This window comes from Streptopelia decaocto (assembly GCF_964273445.1).
Source record: "Streptopelia decaocto genome assembly, chromosome: 3".
Taxonomy (NCBI): domain Eukaryota; kingdom Metazoa; phylum Chordata; class Aves; order Columbiformes; family Columbidae; genus Streptopelia; species Streptopelia decaocto.
This window is the reverse complement of record NC_138656.1, coordinates 45803669-45815902: the sequence shown is the minus strand read 5'-3', so window position 1 is coordinate 45815902 and position 12234 is coordinate 45803669. Positions and strand designations below refer to the sequence as shown.

Here is a 12234-nt window from a genome sequence, read left to right as displayed (position 1 = left end):
TTTATCATAGTTACCACAGCTATGACTGAAAAAATCACAGCCAAGCAGTTCCTGCTTTCTAAACAGGGCTATGAGTCTTTGTTCAGCTCAAAAGCTTTTCTCTTTTTTCATGTTTCCTTTTTCTCTGAATGTAAACATAATTATTCTGAAAAGCTGTTTCCTAATATCTATTTCACAAATTTGTCTGAAGACATTCTCACCTGTCTAACTTCTTTAGCCAAGTCAAATGGCTAGGGGAGCATAAGGTTTTGGACACTGCAAGTCCTGCAATCACAGAAACTATTATAGACTCCAGTGTGGTTGCCCTCGGGGAATTACCCCTGATCAGCAGAATCAGGCAGAAAAAATAAAACCTGAAGACTTACTAAATTACTTGGGAGACTTGCAAAATATTTTCATTTGATTGTTATTTTAGTGCAAACATTTACCTAGGTTAAAAAAAAAAAATCAACTTATTCATTAGGATTTTGTATAATTTATCAAGTCTTCATTAAATTAATATGAAGAAGCATATAGTTCTTTTCCTTCAGCCATTTTTACCTTGATTTAATTTCTTAGATCAAAATAAACAAGAAACAATCAAACAAAAAGCAGAAATTATTAATATTTCTTAGTATTTCAATTCAATCTTTGCATTTTTTGTCCAAGACCAGGACAAAACTCAACATTTTCTCCAGAAAAAAAGAGTTACTTAAAATTAAGTTTTGGAAAACAAAACAAAACAAACAAGCAAAGAAAAACACACACATACACACAAAATAAAAACAACAACAACAACCCCAAAAACTTTTAATACAGCAAACTTTAATTTTACTTGAGCTTGTAGAACTAAATGTTTGGCTATGTTTAGAATCTTATAGAAGACAATCAGTAGTAGATGAAACAATATCTAACCAAGGTAGCCACCCAGTGTCTCCTGAAAGATACACCAGGGTTTACTCAGGCTCCTTGTTCCACCTTACTGTCTAAGCTGTCTTCCATTGTCATAATGTACAGTAGCAGCAATTCATGGTGTCATCATATAAAATCTTGTCTCGCAAAAAAAAACGACTAGTATGCAATAACCCAGCCATGGCATGCAATAACTCAAAACCATATTCCCGAGAGGGAAAATTGCAGTCACTGTCAGCAGACTCAAAGTGAAATGCTTTCATTCATTTCAGCATATTGAAACACTTCGGTTACAGCCAAACTGATCGAAATATTTTATATCCATTTGCCAGAAGATAATAATCACCAAAGTTAGCACACAATTGTAGAAACTTTTGAATATGCAAAACCTGCATTGTTTGTTTCAAAAAGAGTAATTAATTTTTACAATAATTTCACAAGCAGCTATGATGTCTTGGCCTCTATAAAGTCAGAGATGTTTTTTTGCTTAATCTTCAGAAAATACTTTCAAGGAAAAAAAAAAAAAAAAAAAAGATTGCTTCACATATTCACTAAATTGTACTTTTCAAAGGTGCAGCTCTATGATTTCCTTGCCTTAAAGGTTCTGTCTTCTGACACTGATATAAGGATACTTTTCTCCCATGCGCAAAACTCAGCAGCAGTCACTGGAGCCAGGTGGCCATCCAATTCAGCTAGAATAGTTTCATTCTGTGATTAATCAAGTCAAGATAAAAACAGATTAGATTTCAAACTAAAAACGAAAATTAGTTTAAAGTTTTTATCATTAATACCTGTTTCTAAGAATTGTCAGATTTTTATTCAAAACCATATTTCAGTAAGATATTTCTTATAGAAACTGCAGCCCTGTATATCGTCTTACTGGCAAAACCACTGCACATTACATTTGCTTTTTCAGAATGAATGATATATGAGTAATTATTCAGATGCCGCCGGAATGTTTTCTTCTTCTAAGTTATTGAGATATTGTTTCACTTCAGCTTTTTTAATCTAGTCTTCTATCTGGCATATGATGCATTATCAAGCACTAGCTTATGATTATTTTCATCTATATGAGATAAACAAATGCCTTTGTTTCATTACTCTGGCATTTCTGTATCATTATTTTATTTGAAAGTGAATAAACTAAAGAAATACCAGCAACATGGTTACAGAGGATGGTATCTCACCTTTGCATTTAACATATAGATCTGATTTCCAGCACATACTGCCACTTGTTGATCATCTGGACTAAATCTTACATGAAGTACCGTTCCCAAAAGGGTTCCTATGACAATTCCTTGAGGTGTTAACCCTGCAACAATTTTATTGTTGTTGAGATTCAATGAAATATAAAACTCTGGTGCAGTGAGATTCTTAAAGACTTTGCATAGCAGCTGTCTAACCACAGAGCTCTCCTAGTTTCTGTCAAGGCTATGTACAGAACAACCCACAATATACCAGGCTATTGGAAAGCAAAGCACAGAACTATGCACCACCAGAATTCCTTCATCTGCATTGTTGCCTCGACAGCGTCTGTTACTTTTTGAGGTACTAATAATAAATGTGCCCATCAAATCATACTGGAATTGAATACTGCCAGGGACAGGATTTTCAGAGCAGGATAATGTGCTCAAGGAATCCAGTAGTGCCACATTCATTTTAGAGACAAAAATCCTGACTAAAGCCCAGGAAAACAGGGGTTTGAAAAATATTTCTTCCAGAAGAGTATCCCAGCCACTAAGCCATCAAGCAAGGAGCACTTTCCTTCTCTTGTGTTTAATTCTTCCATGGAAAAGGGCTGAAGGAGGAAGAACAACACTAAATACCATTACAGAATCAGATGAGAAGGCAAGCTTTGAGAACAAGGCTGATGTTTCATCCCTCTCTTCAATTCATTCTGGTCATCTCCCTGGTTCAAGCAGGCTGGTTTCTGGAGATCCCTATTTTATGATGCTACCTTTAACTATGTGAAGATATTTTGGACATCTCATTAAATTTTAGGATTTCATAAGCAACAAACTAACTAGGATACAGGCACAACAACTCTATGTGTTCTTTTCTAGGTTTTATCCTAGATGCTGTGGAGTGTTTCTACAACAGATGAATGTGTCAAGATCTACCAGGATGAATAACACAAAGATGCGCTTTACTGCCTGGATACAGCTGATATTAATATGGTCAGATAAAACATGCCAAGACTGTGCAGAGCATAGTTTGGGGAAAGGCTATGCAGCATCTGCTGAAGAGCCAGTGGATATAGAGAAAGAGAGGAAGAAAAAATCCAGCAGCAGAGAACCTGGCTGTCACATGTCTTTGTATTAAAACTACACATACTCTCTCTGCTGCTGCCTATTTCTACTTTCCATTTTTGTTCCCTCCAAATTTATAGTCACGTTTTATGGGACTTTGATTCTCTATGTTACTCTTACATTGATTAAAATTTAATAATTTGTTACAAAAGCGCTCAAAATGTTCACTTCTCTTTACAATATTAATTTTCATAATATGTAGATTTGCAAATTCAATATGGAGTAGAGTACAAAAGACAAGTCCCACACATAGGCAAATCTCTAACTACAGGTAACAAGGAGGAAACTTTTAATAGTGCTGGACAATGCCATGCAGTTCTTAATATTGACACTGAAAGGGGACTGTAATACTTCTCAATTATCATGTCACAACAATATAGTCTGGACAAAGTGTCACCAAGACTCCAGTGAGTCATGACTTTCTCCTTTTCTTGCTGGGGATCTTGCTCCTTTTCTTTCTCTTTCATTATTCCTCTACTTTCCAATCAATTTAGGCTTGAAGAGGAGCTAGCACTGCTCCCTAGAATGTAAGTTCATTGGTTAAGGTTCCAAACTAAGATGGTGGTCAGGATACTAGAACCTCTGCTATTTTTGTGTTAGGTCATTGTAACTCTCACTCATCCGTTCTCCTCTCAAATCAGATACTCGTATTGCTCTCACACACGATAGCAGTGTTTCAGACAGAGGCAGAAGGAGAGGCAGGATACATAGTGCTGCTGTGATTAAAAATGTTGCTGTCCCTTTTATTCCACGGTGGTAGAAACTGACTGCCTCGGCAGCACTTCTCTGTGTTTCCCCCGAGGTCACCAGCCCCCGCAGATTCCGGCACAGCACCTTGGCCAGCTCCCGGGGCCGCCGGCGGGGCCGCCGCCCCCCGGCTGCATCGGGACCCCCCGGTCCAGCACAGCGGCCGCTGCGGAGGCTGCACCCGCCCGGGGCCAGCGGTCCGGTGGGCGCTGAGTGAGTCGGCTCATATTGTAGGGTCTTCTGAGAAGGTATGATGACCAGACTGGCTGGACAGTTGGCCTGATGCAGCTGGGTATTGTGGAAGAAGAGCAACAGAGAAATAAAATGCTATCACTGATAGGGCTGCTGAATCTGAGTGGCTAATGCCTGCTACTCAGACATAATCTTTTTATAAAAGCAGTAGTGGAATAAAAGGTGTTGGGGACTTGTCTTCTAAGGTGGCTGTTTATCAGAGACTGGCTGGGCATTAGTCTACTTGTAGGAGGTGGTGAGTGATTGCATCACTTCTTTTGTATATACATAAAATGTATATGTTATTAAAGAATACTCTACCTTCTTGCACCTTTTGCATGCATTCATCAAGATTCCACACTATCACACGTTCACGAGAAGCAGAGCAGACAAGAAGTGGATTGGTTTTACTTCCAAATGACACCGCAGAAATTGAGTAATGATGCCCTGATAAACATAATGGCTGACAAATGCAGATAGAGTTAAATGAATCACTAAGTTTAATCACTAAGTTTATGAACAATACAAAATTACAAATGGATAATGTATGTACAATTAACAAAGCAATAACTATTTTTTCTTTATAATTTTATAATCTCTTTCTAAATTACCACTACAATGTAGTTCTACTGGATTTGTCAGGGATGGAGTTAACATTCTTGCATGGTGCAGTGCTTTGGATTCTATGATTAAAACAGTGTTGATAACACACCAGTGTTTTGGCTGTTGACAAACTGTGGTTGCAAAGCATCAAGTTTTTCTCTTTTTCCCACTCTGTCCTGGCCCCTCCACCCTCAGCGAATAGGCTGGGGCTGCACAAGAGACTGGGAAGGTCAGAGCTAGGATAGCTGACCTGAAGTGGCAAAGGAGTATTCCCTACCATATGATGCTGTGCCCAGCAATAGGACTGGGATATTGGATGAAGAGGTGTTGGAGAACTGGGGGGTTGCCTTTTAAGCTGGCCATTGTTTAAAGCCTGACTGGGGAATGCTATGCTTGTAGGAGGTGATGAGTGTAAAATTTCTTTTTTCCTCTTTCCTTCACTCATTAAACTATTCTGACCCACGACTATCTGTCCAATTCTCTCTCCACCCTGCTCGGAAGGAGTGAGTAGGAGACTGGGTAGTGGTTTAACTGCCAGCCAGGGTCAACCCACCACAATAGCTTATATTATTCTCATCACAAAGCAAAACTCATAACAAACACTAGTATCTTCCCACCAGCAAAGTGAAACCTGACAGTCCTACGCTACCCACAAATATTTCATTTATATCTTCCTTTTTCTTGTCCTTTGGAAATAACAGCCTATGAAGAGATATATTCTGGTTTTACCTGAGCAGTTGCTGTATTCCAGATGCATAACTCATTTCGGTTCAACGGGAAAGCACAGTGATGCTGACTACATGCCAGCTGAACAAGAGACTCCGACTGCTTGGATTTAAACACGTATTTTTCACAGACAACGTCAGGATTGCAGCTTCCTCCAGAAGAACAGAAGTCCCCGTCATTCGCCATCCTACGGCTGAAACCGGACCCCGCGGCGGAGCACCACAGGGGGCCGGCTCCGCCCAAACGGCTGCGTCCTGAATGGCCTGCCAGCGCGGGGGTACCGGGGCCACACAGCCTGCCGCGGGGCACCCTTGCGCGGGGGGAGGCGGAGGGGCCCGCCCGCCCCCGCGGCCCCAGAATGGGACAACGCGGTCCCCGTTCTACCCGGCCGCACAGCCCGGCCCCACCGCCTCCCTCCGCCGCTCAACGGCCGCCCCGTAACCAGGGCAGCGGGACAGCCCTCCCGAGCAACGGCTCCCCGCGCCCTCCGGCGGCGCTCAGCGCAGCGCAGGCCCAGCGACCGCCAACGGCCGCTTGAGGCCGTTTTTACCTCTCTAAAACACGCCGGTGTCGGCGAGAAGCCTTCGCTCTCCACAGCCGTATCCTGGGCCGCACAGAAAACTGCACGGTCGGAGGAGGTGATTCTGCACCTCAGCTCCGCTGTCCTGGGACTCCACCTGGAGAACTGCGTTCAGCTCAGGGGACCCCAGCACAAGGCAGACACGGGCCAGAGCACGGCCATGAGCACCTCTCCTGGAAAGAAAGGCTTGAAGGCATTTGGGGTTGTTCAGCCTGAAGAAGACTCTGGGGACAACTTATAGCAGTCTTTCAGTACTTAAAGGGGGCTTATAAGAAAGATGGAGAGGCTTTTAATCAAAGCCTGTAGGGACAGGACAAGGGGCAACAGTTTTAAACTGAAAGAGGGTAGATTTAGGTTGGACATATGGAAGAAATTGTTTACAATGAGAGTGGTGAGACACTGGAACAGGCTGCCCAGAGAAGTTGTGGATGTCCCATCACTGGAAGTGTTCAAAGCCAGACTGGATGGGGCTCTGAGTAACCTGATCTAGTGAAAGATGTCCCTGCCCACTAGATGATCTTCGAAGGTCCTTTCCAACCCAAAGAATTCTTTAGTTCTATGATGCAGCAGGACAGTGGCCACCAGCCCATAACAGTGCATGGAGCAGAATCACCAATAAGAAAAACAAAACCCATGCTCTCACCAAGTTTGTGGACAATGCCAAATAGGGTGGAGCAGTCCCCATGGTGGCAGTCAGGGCTGTCAGTGAGAGGAAGTCACCAGGCAGGAGAAACAAGCTGATGAGAATCTTGTGGAGTCCAAAAAGAGCAAGTGGAGGATCCTGCATCTAGCATGAAGTGGCCCCATTCAACAGGACAGACTGGAGGATGGCTGACTGGGAAGTAGCTCTGCAGAAAAGCATCTGGAGATCCTGCTGGACAAGCTGAATGTGAGCCACCACTGCACCCTTGAAGACAGACAGCTGCATCCTGGGCTGTATTAGTAAGAGACCACAGGAGTGATCCTTCCCCTCCATTTGGCCACATGTAAGACCATATCTGCAGTACTGTGTCCAGCTTTGGGATTGTTGGTACAAGGATATTGACATGATGGAGTGAGCCCAGTAGAGGGCAATCAGGATGGTCAGGGGGCTGGAGAAGGTAATGTACAGGGAGAACCTGAGAGAAAAGGGCCTCTTCAGCCTTGAGAAGAGGCAGCTGAGGCTTCATCACTGTTTATAGCTACATAATCAGAGAACACAGGGAAGATGGAGCTAGACTCTTGTCAGAGGTGCACAGTGATAAGTCAAGCTGGAATCTGGGAAAACCCAGTTAGATATCAAAATTTTAATTTATTTTTTTTTTAAACATCATGAGTGTGGTTGAATACTAAAATAAGTTTCTGAAAAGAGGTTGTGGATCTCTACCTTTGGAGTTGTCCAAGACCCTGAGCCACTAAAAATCAATCTGATTGAGAACAATTCAGACAGGTGTGGATGAAATTAGGTTTCTCTAATTTTAGGATTTCATTGTGAACAATGTGTAGTGTGTTGGAGAAAAATCCACATACTCCGTCACTCAATGTCTCACCATCCTCCTCAAATGCGTCATCCATAATCCAGAATTTACAACTAAGCAAATCTTTCTTTACTGGACTTACAAGTGTGTGGTGCTCTGAAGCCATTCTCTCCCCCACTGCCCCCAACACAGGCCCTCTGACAACCCAGCAAAGCTTTAACCTTGCCCGGCCACAGTCCAGGTAGCTCCTGAAGGCCAGGCTGACCACTGCCCTGACAGGACACAGACACGGCCACAGACCTGGCTTGCTCCCAGGCAAAGCTTCCACCCACCCTGGCAGACCCCAGCCTGCAACACTCTCGCCCTTCCCGTGGGGACCCCCACCCCAGCCGTGCCCTGAATCCAGAGCACGACACCCGGCACTCCCATCTGCCCATACAGGCGCCGCCACCGCCTGCAACGGCCGCAGTCGCTGCCCTCCCAGTACACCCAGACCGAGCAGAGGCGCTTGCTGACACAGTGCAAGGTCCCCCTGCTTTTGGCCATTAATAATATAACCCCCGAACTCCGCCACAGTCCCCCGGCCCGAGGGAGCACAACCGCAGGCTCCGGAGCGGGGCCCCTCCGACAGCACAGCAAACGACGCCAGCCGGGGGACGCACAGGCCCGAGGCGCTGTCGGGCGCTGCCGCGGGCAGTGGGAACCCACGCAGTTAGGCGCAGCACGTCCGCCGCAGCGCCCGACGCAGGGCGGGCTGTACGAGGTGCTTCCCGTTGCCATGACGGCGACCCCGCCCCCGCCGCCCGCTCTCGCGATAGCAGTGCGGAGCGGGGCCGCCACCCGCTGGGAGGGGGACGGGCAAAGGCCGGGCGGCGACAGGAGCGCTCGGCGGCAGCGGCGGTGAGTGGCGTGCGCCGCGCTCGGCTGCGAGGGGGCGGCGCGGAGGCCTCCCCTCCTCTAGCCAGCCCCGCCGCTGGCAGCCGCCTGGCGCCAGCTGCTGGGCCAGTCGCCGCCGGTGCGGCTCCCGGGACGAGCCGGGGAGCGGCGAGGCGGGAGGGACGGCGCTCTGCCCTGCCTACTGGCTTCTCAGGGGCGGCCTCCGCGCCCGCCCGCCTCCTGTTGGCCGCCGGGGTGTCCCGGGCCCGCCTCAGCCCGCCCTGGGGAGGGCTTTGCCCGCGGCGCCCCGGCCGCGCCGCGCTGCCGCACGTCCGGGAAGGCTGCTGCTCCGCCTCGCCGTGGCCTCGCCGTTGCCCCGTGGCGGGTCGGAGGTGAGCCGCGCTCCGGCCCTCGCTCGGCGAGGGGACGCCGGAACCGTCCGTGTCCGTCGGTACCGGTCATCGTGCCGCTTGCTGTGCCGCTGGTGGGGCCCCGGGTTGGCAGGGGCGGGTTGGCAGGGTCGGTCCGCGTTCGTCCGAGCCGGCAGCTGCTTCCAGCCGCTGTCCCGCCCGCGGGGAGGGAGGGAGCGGGGTGGGCAGAGGCGCTCGTGGCTCTGTCCAAGGTCTCCCGAAATCGCCTCTGCTTCTCAGTGCTGTTAGAGCCGCAGGACGCTTCCTCTGTCCCCAGGTAACTTCATTATTTTCTGCTCAGTTGGGGAGCTCTTCCTGTTCCTCGAATGTTTCATCAGCACTTCAATTTAGAAGTGGCAGAGAGTAAGTCCCCTGATACAGGGAGACAAAAGGCAGAAGAGTATTCTTTTCCTGTCACTATTGGGGAAAGGGGGGCAGTTTGTCAGCCTGGCAGCTTCTGCAAATGCTGTGCTTCTTTTATGCTGTCTTTGCAGAATTGTGGCCTTGCAGTATAGAGGCCTCCGGGGCAGAAAACTTGGAACTACAAAAATATTTGTTTAACTGTAAAACTTCTAAGGTTTAAGTGACATCTCAGTGGAAGTAATGCAGTTTGTTTTGATGCTAGCAGAGTACAAAACAACTTACTGGTAGCCTCTATGTTTAAGATAATTGTAGTGTTGTTATGGAAGTAATGAGAGGATGAAAATCTTCATCTGAAACATGAAAGCATTTATACTTGTGGTTCCTATACTTACCCATGATTTGCATATCAAATTCAGCCAGCTGTATGCTTTGGAAGACTTCAGCAAGGATCGGAGCTTGCTTCTTTGTACACACACACTTAGTGCGACGGTTAAAGGACCGGAGTGCTGCCGGCACGCTCAGGCTACTCAACTGGGTGTGTGCAACAAGGTGGGAAAGGGTACAAGAGTGTTAATCTTGAAGCAGTCCTTTCCATCTCCCCTTTGCTCCTGTAACTTCATCCTTCTGTTTTGTAAGCAAGTGCTGTAAAGAGCTGAGCATTTGTATGGTAAGAAAATCTTCAGGAAAGTAAATGCATTTTTTCAGGGAAAATATGCCAAGTTTAGTCCTAGAAACAATCCACACAGCAGAAATAATGTGTTATCTCACTAGATAACTTTTTAATTCTAACTCCATTCCCACTGCAAGTCAGAAGGCATACTGCTTCAATGCATACATCCGGATTTGCACCTTTACTGTCTTCTGAAGTTGAGGGGATGGGAGAAAAAAAAGGATGCTCTAAATACCTGATACAAAGTTAAGCTTCTTCAGGCATGCAAAAGCCTTATTTTTTACTGTTTTTTCTAAACTGAGGCTAAAATCATTATTGGGTTTCAGCTCTTCTGCATATCTGTCAAATTTGGCATGCATGCAAGTGCAATGAAGCTGAAGTCTCTGTGTCAGTTCCAGATGAAAGAACACCTGCGTGATTAATTTCTGTTTAACTTCTTTAAGACATTCAAGCTATTTTAATCCTACAGAGTTCTGAATCTTAGCAACAGTTGTTGTTACTACTAAAAAAGAAGAAAATGTAATGACAATTCTTAACTGAAGTTACTTAACTGTGTATGGACTAGAGGGGATTTCTACAAATTATCAAATTAAAAAAAATCAGTTCATTCCAGGAATGGAATATGCTAAAATCTGAATTATGTTTTGTGTTCACAGGGTAGTGCACAGAACACAAGAATAATCTGAATAGAGGTTAAGATCATGGCAGCACGCTGGAGAAGAATCCTGGTAATATTTGTGGCAGCTCAAGTACTATTTGTGGTAAATACCTTTGAAGAAGAGGATGTTCCTGAAGAATGGATTCTTCTTCATGTTGTTCAAGGTCAGATCGGAGCAGGAAATTACAGCTATTTGAGACTAAATCACGAGGGAAAGATAGTACTTCAGATGCAGAGTTTAAAAGGTGATGCAGACTTGTATGTATCTGACATGACGCTTCACCCCAGCTTTGACGAATATGAGTTACAGTCTGTAACTTGCGGCCAAGATGTTGTCCACGTCCCTGCGCACTTCCGCCGCCCCGTGGGAATAGGGATTTACGGTCACCCCTCTCACCTGGAGAGTGAGTTTGAAATGAAAGTGTATTATGATCGAACAGTTGTACAGTATCCATTTGGTGAGGCTTCCTACAACCCTGAGGAGATGGAGGCAAACCAGAAGTACTCACACTCTACAGAAGATGAATCTCAGGATGAGGAGTCTGTTTTCTGGACTATACTTATTGGAATCTTGAAATTAATACTTGAAATTCTTTTTTAAAATTGAAATACACTGGACTAAATCACACTTCAGCCTGTGAAATTGAACATGAATGACTTGCTGTAACATTTGTTGTTTCCTGAAGAGGTATTCAGGTTACTTTTCCTACACCATAAAGGAAGTGGGGGGAAAAAGCCATATTTAATTTTATATTGTAAATCCCTCCGCTATATGTACAATGAGTATTTGCAGTGTTCTTTGGAGATCAAAGGCTTAAAATGAATGTACAGTTGGGATCTCGTTAAATTAACTTTAAACAGGTGCTTAGGAAAATCAACTCCAATTCAGTATTTTCTATCCTTTTTTTATAAAGAAAATAACAAACTGCTGCACTTCAGTGTTGCCTCTCAACTTAAGAGCATATTGAAAATTATTCCTTTTCTAAACAAGTATCTCCAGTAAAACTAATTAGCAATGGCTTTTGTATACATCCAAGTTGAGGAGCCTAGTGTAAAGGAAGGAAAAACCAATCAATCACCTAAGGGGATAGATGATCTATATTTTGACTGCTTATGTTCTACATCAAGTCAACCATCTGTCAAGCAGAGGGCTGTCCAGTCACTCATCACCTCTTCAAATCCATGACCTGAAATCAAGTGCATGTTACTTCTTTACTGTTACTGCAGGGAGAGTGAGCCTTCAGCTGTTGTTACTTGTCAATATGACATTTTCATTCTTCGTTAAAAGCAACACAGCATATAGTATCTCAAACTTGAGAGGTGTTTTCTTATACCTCCCTTTATAGCTTTTTGTGATTTATTTTTTTTTAGTACATCTTTATGAATGTCATTGGCTTGCAAAGAAAATTTGCTGAAAGGAATTCACAGTACATCGTAAGAAGATCAGGTCACGTCGTCACGTCCACTCTTCCTTGAAAGTTAGTTATTCCAGGAGTATTTTTTGCTTTGGTTGAGTCTTTTAAAAGAACCAGTTGCTATGCAAATAGTGTGTATTTAAATTGCTCTGTAATCATCTTTTCACAGAGCTTACTGATGAGTGCACTGAAATAAACAAGTACATTACTATAATTTTACAGAAATGGTGCATGTACAATTTAGATTTCATTACTGAAAGCCTTCTCTTTTTAAGTGAGAATTTGGCTTGTCTGTCTC

The 12234-nt window shown here is 44.8% G+C and overlaps 2 protein-coding genes across 6 annotated transcripts in view; one reads left to right on the top strand and one right to left on the bottom strand.

Annotated features, from left to right (window-relative positions):
* The window catches only part of WDR27 (WD repeat domain 27), a gene marked incomplete at its 5' end in the record, with an annotated part of 106482 nt that extends 100789 nt beyond the window's left edge, over nt 1–5693 (bottom strand). Inside the window, 4 exons of the mRNA XM_082048940.1 lie at nt 1486–1599; nt 2079–2203; nt 4500–4641; nt 5511–5693. Coding sequence (XP_081905066.1) covers nt 1486–1599; nt 2079–2203; nt 4500–4641; nt 5511–5693 — 564 coding nt within the window. The remainder of the gene's footprint in view (nt 1–1485; nt 1600–2078; nt 2204–4499; nt 4642–5510) is intronic.
* A 2661-nt stretch (nt 5694–8354) lies between these two features.
* Nucleotides 8355–12146, top strand: LOC309437516 (UPF0669 protein C6orf120 homolog). Of its 5 annotated transcripts, XM_082048026.1 has the most exons (3): nt 8380–8812; nt 9610–9742; nt 10520–12146. In XM_082048026.1, the coding sequence occupies exon 3, from the start codon at nt 10565–10567 to the stop codon at nt 11120–11122; it is 558 nt and encodes a 185-aa protein (XP_081904152.1). In that variant the 5' UTR covers nt 8380–8812; nt 9610–9742; nt 10520–10564; the 3' UTR covers nt 11123–12146. The 5 variants fall into 5 exon arrangements, with proteins under 5 accessions (XP_081904153.1, XP_081904152.1, XP_081904155.1 ...); XM_082048027.1 differs by lacking the exon at nt 9610–9742 and having other exon boundaries at nt 8355–8444; XM_082048029.1 differs by lacking the exon at nt 9610–9742 and having other exon boundaries at nt 8380–8871.
* Nucleotides 12147–12234: the final 88 nt, after the last annotated feature.